Genomic DNA, 8,851 nt, shown 5'->3' on the forward strand with positions numbered 1-8,851 from the left:
GGGGATGTAGGATCAACTGTCTTGAGGCAGCAGGAATTGTTTGTCTTAAACATTGTCAGAAGGTCATCAATGGCAACTCCTGTATTTTTACAGGGATCAGCAGGCCAGCAAAGATCACCATTAAAAATCTGCATTTCGCTTTACCAAGAGAAGTGATTTTCGGTATTACATCACAAGATACGTCATATTTAAACACTCTTCCTCCATGACTAAGAGCTTCCAGGATTCATAAGTGTTCAGTAGGAGATAGACTTCTAATCAGGTTTCTCTTTCCTTGGGCAGAGCAGTCTTATTGAAAAGGAATTGCACCAATAGTTGGTGAAAATATTGCTTACATCATACTTTAGATGTGTTTTCTTCCACAGCAACAGCGGCTGTATACACAATATTCTTGGTTTTCTTGCTCCTGCAAAAGAATACAACACCATTGTAAAAACTTCATAAAAACCAAGAGCCCTGCATATATATTTCAGAGGCCCAAGAGCAGGACCTCTTTAAACTATATGCGATTGGTGAAATTTGTTCTAAATTCCTTATTTGTTCATATACAGTATATTTACCATGAAAGGTTTTATTTAACAATGCAGTCAGGCCCGTCGCTACCGCAAGGCAAGTCAGGCGGCCGCCTTACGGCGCTGCAGGGTGAGGGCGGAAAAAACAGGGCATTTTGACAAGTACTTGTACTTGTCAAAATGCCCCGATGTTTGCACTATGTTTTTTTTTTTCACTCGCCTTCGGGGCGGGAGAGCAGCGGCGAGTCAGCACTGGTCCAGTGGGAGGAGCTCCAGGTGGGGTCCTAATTTAGCTGGCCGGCGACTGCCTGAGGATCCCGACACGCGCAGCACCTCAGGCAGTCATTGGCCAGCTAAATTAGGACCCCACCTGGAGCTCCTCCCACTGGACCAGCGCTGACTCGCTACTACTCTCCCGCACCGAAGGTAAGTGGAAAAAAACCCACACATAGCGCAAACATCGGGGCATTTTGACAAGTACTTGTCAAAATGTGCTGTTTTTACAGGGGGTCGGGGAGGGGGGCGCAAAAATGCACCTTGCCTGTGTGGGCATGAATCCTAGCACCGGCCCTGAATGCAGTGACCCAGTGCCTACAAAGTATGATGGCCCGGTCTGAATTTATTCAACAGCAGCTAAAGAAAATATATACAGTATGTTTTTTTTTTAAATTTGACTTGAGATTGATGGGTTAAGACTGTTTCTCAAACTTTTGAGTCACGGGAAACTTTTAAAATCGGAGGTACCCCAGTCTAAGGCCCCATTTAGCATCTATAGCGACAGGTGACATTGGTTGCCAAGACTGAGTCAGGTGACTTGAGGGTGCCTCTCTAATGCAGAGTGGAATAATTTTTTGAGAGTTTAGTTCATTTTGCCGCGGCACCCCAGTATCCTCAGGCGGCACAATGGTTAAGAATCACTGGGTTAATAGATTCACTCCAAGGCTATACCCACATGGGGTTTTCTGCAGCAAGAACCTGCAGAATGCCAGGTGGGTCCTTACAGATGCAATTGCTGTGCCCATTAAAGTTGATGAGAGGGTGACAGCAGCCACAGTCCGCATGTAATTGTACAGTTACTTGTGGTTTGGGATAGACTATTGTTCTTGGACACAGGATAAATGCATCCACAGATAATCACCTATGTAGAATCACAGGCAATCGTTCCATGTACCCCTTCCCTGCATGAATGGGGCCCAATTATCCTAATCACCAATGTTACCGGGAACAAAAGTGAGGGTAAAGCCAACATTTTGAGCTGCCACCAGAACAGAAATAGAGTGAAATCTTCTAAAGCAGACACTTGCTCCACTCCCTGTTGAGGCTACAGGAAATATAAAGGGAAATTTCCCCAATAAGAAAAAGCTAAAGGGGAAAAAAAAACCCCACACACGACAGCTGTCTTAACTAGGGATGCACCCATACCAGAAAATCGGTATTGGTGCAAATACTGGGCATGTTCATGAGTACCCTAATACTAAACGCTGATGCCGGCACTGTAAACAGGTGCCACGGTTCCAAGGAAGGCTGCCGAGGTCCCCAGCAAGCAGAGACCTCGGCAGCCTTCCTGTAAACTGCGGTGCCTGTTTACAGCGCCGGCCACACATCTCCTCCTCCTCCTTCCTGAAATGACGCCACCCGCGAGACCAACCAGACCCCTGATGAGACCCCGCACAGCCTCCCGAGACCATGCATAGCCCACCTAAGACCCCACACAGCCCTCCAGAGACCCCTGCATAGCCTTCCCGAGCGCCCTTACTGGAGACATCAGGCCAGCACCCCAGAGCAGCACAGAGTATATAGCTTCATATTTTGCATTGATGTCAAATGCATTGCTGGAATTTGTAGTCATCTATAGCCGGCTGCCATTCGGCATTGCTGTATAATATTTTGCTGGCACTTGTAGTGCTGCATCCCTAGTTTTAATCCCTCCCCGCCCCCCCCACAAACGCACACACTATGGCTTTAGATATACTTTAACCTCTTGTGAAATCTATAGGCTATACATTAGAAACATTTTATGCAACTAGGCTACAGAGCTTCCTACCGTTTTTTCCTGTGAAACAACCAGCAGGTCAGTGAGATAAGGACTAAAACACCAAGAACACAGGCCAAAGCAACTGAAAGGACAACACCTGTGTATAGAGAGAGACATGATATCAGCCAACAGGTAGGTTTATCAGATAATAGTTACTGATGGGTGACCATCTTCAGCCAGACTCCAACTTACCTTCCCTAAAAGAGACCGAGACCAACCTGTCACCTTCTTGCTGAAGCTGCCTGTAATTATCAACCATCTGCGTGGGTGCCGAAGTGTTAGTCTCTGTGCAGTATAGTGTGGTCTCTAATAATGACAGCTGAAAGACAACAGATTTGTCACTTAAAACAGGGCCAATTTTGTTAAAAATTAATTTTATAAAAAGGAAAAAAAAAAAAAAAAAGATGCACAATTTTTTAAAATTATTCCCCCCCCCCCCAAGAAGAAAACCCACACCTTATTTAGCAGTCATTGGCTGAAATGTGCTTTACAGTTCCATCTATAAAACATGTCACTGTAGACACCACATTACCTGTTCCTCCGAAACAAACACAGGATTGTGGAAAACAGACCACAAGACGCTGGGGTTGCAGGGTGGCGTAGTAAGGGAACCCTCATACCGGTAATATTCATCCATCCTGTCAGGCAATAGATCTTGGATATTAAATCCCGGAATTTGAATGTTTTGCCCTGCGTGACAGTGAAAGCTTTAACAGCAGAAGCCATATAAAAATTGCCAAATACAGTTGAAAAGATGTCAGATAACAAAATACCATGCGTTACATTAGAACTAAACATAAAACAAGGTATTAACAGTAGGTAACAAGTATACTAGTAAATCAGACACTTACCTTTGTATTTGACGTTTGGCAGTTTAGTAAAGATTTTATCATATGCAGGGTTGAAAGAACCAATCTGTAAGGAAAAACAGAAATGCATAAGGACATTATAATATCATATATGGAACAGACTAGAAGTGTATATATATACACACACGGTACTGCAATAATGTTTGAGTGAGTCTATTATATTCAACCAACCATTCTAATATGGCTGATCCGCAAGAAGGGAAAACAAATCCAGAAATTAGTCCACATGATGTTGCATTAAAATAGTGCAAAATAATTTCTTACAGGGCCCACCATTGCCAACTAAAGCATCGCCCTAGTTCAATCAACTAAAAGGGAATGAATAAAAATACTGCATCAAAATAAAATAAAAATGTGAAAATTACAACAAAATTGTAATATTTTTAATGATGTATAAATAGAATTGCTTAAACTGAAGCTATGAAAAGGGCACATATTAGGAGTGGTCTATATATTGCAGTGCTACATAGCAACATTACTACCTTATTGTTCTATGGCCACACAAGTTTGATATCCATAACATACATTATCTGTAGCCCTTTGGCTTCTTCATTTGACGATTATGATGTAAACATATACACTTATTTTCATCCACCTCCCTTCATTCTCTACATCTCATCTCAGTATTAAATATTTGCTTTCACACGTGATTTTGATACAACATTCATAATCTTGCAAAGAGTTGCGATGATGGTAGGGGAGTTGTTGGCTACTTATGTACCTTGAATCTAAATGGAATTTAGCTGTACATGTAGCAGGGAAGTGAATTTGTAAAGTTATGAAATTTGGGCAATTGGTTGTATTTTAATTTCTTATTTCTATAGCTATATAAAAAGAGCAATGGTTATCGAGTGTTATAATAAGGTTGTGTGGACAAACAGTATTTAGGAGTTTCTTCAGAATTGCGGGGCATAAGCTTTTTGACAGAGTAAAGACTTTCCATTCAGGAGCTTTTTGGAGAAGAACTGCTTCTTCTTCACATTAGCAAGGTTAGAGGAGTTAGTTGGGCAACTTTGAGAATGCTCTCTGGGAGGACCCCTTGAAAACTGCTTTGGGGATGTGCACCTGGGGAACCCCCTGAACAAGTCGCAAGGATTAGAACTGTGAAAGTTAAAAAAAAAAAAAAAACCACCCACAAACACACCCAAAAACACTCCATGTCTACATCAGGATTTCAAGCCAACATATGTTATATGTTATATACACTGCTCCAAAAAAAATTTAAGGAACACTTTTTCAGCTGCTTTGGGTTTAATGAAAATAACAACAGATACACTAGATGGGCAACAATGGGATGACCTCCAAAACAGGAATGGTTTTACAGGTGGAGGCCACTGACATTTTTTTCCCTACTCATCTTTTCTGTTTTTCACTTGTTTTGCATTTGGCTAGAGTCAGTGTCACTACTGGTTACATAAGGCGATACCTGGACCCTATAGAGGTTGCACAGGCATGCCAACTCTTCCAGGATGGCACATCAATACGTGGAGGAGGAACAGGATGAGCACTGCCAGAGCCCTACAAAATGACCTCCAGCAGGCCACTGGTGTGAATGTCTCTGACCAAACAAATCAGAAACAGGATTTCATGAGGGTGGCCCGACGCCCTCTAGTGGGTCCTGTGCTCACTACCGGGCACCGTGGAGGTCGATTGGCATTTGCCATTGACCAGAATTGGCAGGTCCGCCACTGGCGTCCTGTGCTTTTCATAGATGAGAGCAGGTTCACCCTGAGCACATGCGACAGACATGAAAGGGTCTGGAGAAGCTGTGGAGAACGTTAAGCTGCCTGTAACATCATTCAGCATGACCGGTTTTGTAGTCGCTCAGTAATGGTCTGGGGAGGCATATCCATGGAGGAATGCACAGACCTCTACAGGCTAGACAATGGCACCCTGGCTGCCATTAGGTATCGGGATGAAATCCTTGAACCCATTGTCAGACCCTACACTGGTGCAGTGGGCCCTGGGTACCTCCTGGTGCAGGACAATGCCTGGCCTTATGTGGCAAGATTATGCAGCCAGTTCCTTGAGGATGAAGGAATTGATACCATTGACTGGCCCTCATGCTCGCCTGACCTGAATCCAATAGAACACCTCTGGGACATTATGTCTCGTCCATCTGACGCCGCTAGGTTGCACCTCAGTCTGTTCAGGAGCTCAGTGATGCTCTGGTCCAGATCTGGGAAGAGATACCCCAGGACACCATCCACCGTCTCATTAAGAGCATGCCCTGAGTACCTTTTAGATTTGCTGCAATTACATTTCAGCACAATGGACTAGCCTGCTACATCATTTGCTCACTTTGATTTTTGCGTTCTGTAGGTCAATCATTTTTCATTTCCATTAAACGATGTGGCATCCTTTTGTTCCTAACACATTACCCAGTCCAGTATACAGTAGATATCCAGCATGATATTTTTCCACATTGAGATCTGATGTGTTTTCAAGGTGTTCCTTTAATATTTTTGAGCAGTTTATTTGCTGCAATGCCATTTATGTTTAGCTTTTCTTTAAGCAGTAAAGTACAAGAAACACACCATGTTAGATTACATTAAAAAGACTGCAGAAAAACATTAATAGAAATGGATTCACACACATAGAACAAACATGCTCTGTGTCTTACCTCAATGAGAATTCCCAGCACGGCCAGACCGTCTCCCGCCTCCATCGCGGTGGCCATGTCTGCATACTTCGTGTTATAATGCACAATATGCAGCTACAGGAAAGTGTTAAAAGTATTTTTTTTAAAAGGTAAAACAAAACTAGGTTGATAGCATGCAGTTATGGCGATTAAAAATTGTAAGATAATTATGTTGTAATAAATTTGAAGTTTGTAGGGAGAGTTAGCAGAAGGGAATATAATATTTAAAAGCATGACTGGGGCTGTTTTACAAAGATGTTTTATATGTTTTAGAACATCCAAAGAACAACAAAAGTCAAGGGCTCTTCGTAGGTGGGAAAACGGCCACTCATTGAGGCATACCTCTACATTCAAGTTATTTTGCTGAAAACACCACAATTTATATGAATATATTCCATAGCCCTCGAAGACAGAGATATCTGGGCAAAACTGATTATCCTCAAAACTATATCTAATAAGATATATACCAAAACTGTATTTCATTTCATAATTAAACAAAAAACATAATACACATACATTTTAAAAACAAATACATGCTTCCAGGCACAGATATCCCAGTCCTAAATCACAAATCCGCATGATTTAATTAATCCTCATCTCAAAGTCCACATGATTTATTATTATTCAGGTTCCAAGATAACGCACACTTTTATAACATCCTAGCATACAATTGGGCATGGCTGTGTAAAGGGCACTACAACACTGAACAGGAAAAAGATTAAATGAAAATCACTCATAACCCCAAGTTATCATACAGTTTGATATATACCATATTACCTTATATATCCTATCCTTTTTGAAAGCAAAGAATACAGGAAGTAAAACAGTTTTATTGTGCTCATTAGTTTCAGCCTGATGGAGATTGCATGTTCAAAATAATAATTCATAAGGCTGAATAGTCTAGGAGTGAGGAATGTTAATTAGTTGTGTTGTAATTCAAATAAAACACTTGCCTTGAAAGTAAAAGAAATAAATACTATGTTTGGTTGTTGGACTGCTAGAAAGTGTCTGCTGCATTGGAAGGGTTCGTAGTAATGAAGGTAATGGGTGTATGGTTCACACCATGTCTGTGAAGCTACATTTTTCTGCCCACTACAGCACATACATCATGGTGTAAAAAGGGTACATAGAAAACATTTGTGTTCCAAGTGCCCTGATCACACCATACATGTGCAGTGGTTGCAGAAACCACGCCTCTTGCAGGGACAAGACCTCAAGACCTGCAAGTGTTACCCAACTGCAGCACAACAATAATGTTTTAGAAAAAAAAATAAAGAAGTCTGCTGCCTTCATATGCCCAGACTACGTAGTGGAAGGAACCATGCCATATTTTCAACTTTATTTTACTTACTGCAGTCATTTCAAGTTGAAGTACCAAGAAGGTTGTTTAGCTGTTCCCACTATGCACCATACCCTCAGCTGCTTTATCCAAACATATTACCTCGGCTGGAAACCTCTTGCCACCAATACAGTGCTCTGAACCTTTAGGACTGGCTAGGTTGCCCCAGTGAAAGTGAAGATGTGATGCCATGTAGCGGAAGGGGGGGATTTCCATATACATTTTTGGAAGTAGACTCACAGACACTGTTTGGGGAAAAAGTTGTATTAAATTGTCATATTTAGTGAATGAACTAGAAAACAAAAAGGTCACAAATATTGCACTATACCTGTATGTCCATTGTTTGATATTGTGAAGGGTTCTGTACTGGAAGCATTGTATCCATATAGATGTATAGGTGCTAGTCTGGAATCATATTGAAGGATGCTGTGATGGAAATCAAGAGGCGACTGATAGACACCACCACAAAACCTGTATTTTAACGGCCAATAGTTCTCTCCATCATTACCTAGATGGAACAAAGATCAAGAATTTAATTTCTAGGACATTTTTCAAAAACAATTTTTGTTTTGTAAATGTATTATTTCCTCTCCCTGTATTAAAACCAATGTATCCGCCATCCTCAACCCTCCCTCTTATATTCCCCTCCTGGTTCCGCTGGTGAATTGGTGCCGACACTGTCCTTCCTTCTGGAGGGTGGCTACTTTTGTTCCCCATGGTCCCTGTGTGTGTTGTAAAGAGCCATCAATCCAAGCTCACTCCCATGATGGACTACAATCTCACATTTAGTTTACCAATTCGTATTGAAGTTATAGTCCATCACAGGAGCGAGCTTGGAGAGGTGGCTTGTTAGCCCCTGTGTGAGAGCAATAAAGTTAAAGTGAAAAACAAATAAAAAAAACAAAAAACAAAAACAAAAATAACAAGTTAAAAAAAAGATGATAAAATAAAAAGTAAAAAATTAAAACTAACCCTGCCGCCCACGCCATTTGGTTTCCATTCTCCATTGTGGAGTGGGGAGCGCAAAAAGGAACCTGGCTAGGAGCAGCAGAGAGTAAATCAGGCCCTGATCTGAAGTGGCACCACTGGCTACCACTCCCCCCCTCCGCTGCTCTGCCGGGCCACACTGAACTGCGGGAAAGCAGTGCCTGCACTGGGGTCAATCAAGTTAGGCAGCCGCCTCAGCACACGCTGGGGCTTTGCAGTTGCCTAGTTTGTGTGATTACAGAGCCGAAGGTTCGGCAGTGGGAGGAACGCAGGAGGAGAAGGGAGCTTTGTTTTTAAAAATCACTGGCTTGATAAGTCAATGGGGGGGGGGGGGGGGGGGGGGGGGGGGGGGGGGGGGGGGGGGGGGGGGGGGGGGGGGGGGGGGGGGGGGGGGGGGGGGGGGGGGGGGGGGGGGGGGGGGGGGGGGGGGGGGGGGGGGGGGGGGGGGGGGGGGGGGGGGGGGGGGGG

At 43.0% G+C, this 8,851-nt stretch overlaps 1 protein-coding gene across 1 annotated transcript in view; it reads right to left on the reverse strand.

The window, feature by feature from the left end:
* Positions 1-272: 272 nt before the first annotated feature.
* Positions 273-8,851, reverse strand: part of CA12 (carbonic anhydrase 12) — a 22,865-nt gene continuing 14,286 nt past the window's right edge. The window contains exons 3-10 of the mRNA XM_018552777.1: positions 7,725-7,904; positions 7,499-7,641; positions 6,040-6,132; positions 3,399-3,462; positions 3,080-3,237; positions 2,740-2,866; positions 2,557-2,644; positions 273-406 (exon numbers count right to left, since the gene is read on the reverse strand). Coding sequence (XP_018408279.1) covers positions 337-406; positions 2,557-2,644; positions 2,740-2,866; positions 3,080-3,237; positions 3,399-3,462; positions 6,040-6,132; positions 7,499-7,641; positions 7,725-7,904 — 923 coding nt within the window. The 3' untranslated portion in view covers positions 273-336. The remainder of the gene's footprint in view (positions 407-2,556; positions 2,645-2,739; positions 2,867-3,079; positions 3,238-3,398; positions 3,463-6,039; positions 6,133-7,498; positions 7,642-7,724; positions 7,905-8,851) is intronic.

The sequence above is a fragment of the Nanorana parkeri genome, unplaced genomic scaffold, assembly GCF_000935625.1.
Source record: "Nanorana parkeri isolate BGI_ZX_2015 unplaced genomic scaffold, ASM93562v1 scaffold97, whole genome shotgun sequence".
NCBI classification, from domain to species: Eukaryota; Metazoa; Chordata; class Amphibia; order Anura; family Dicroglossidae; genus Nanorana; species Nanorana parkeri.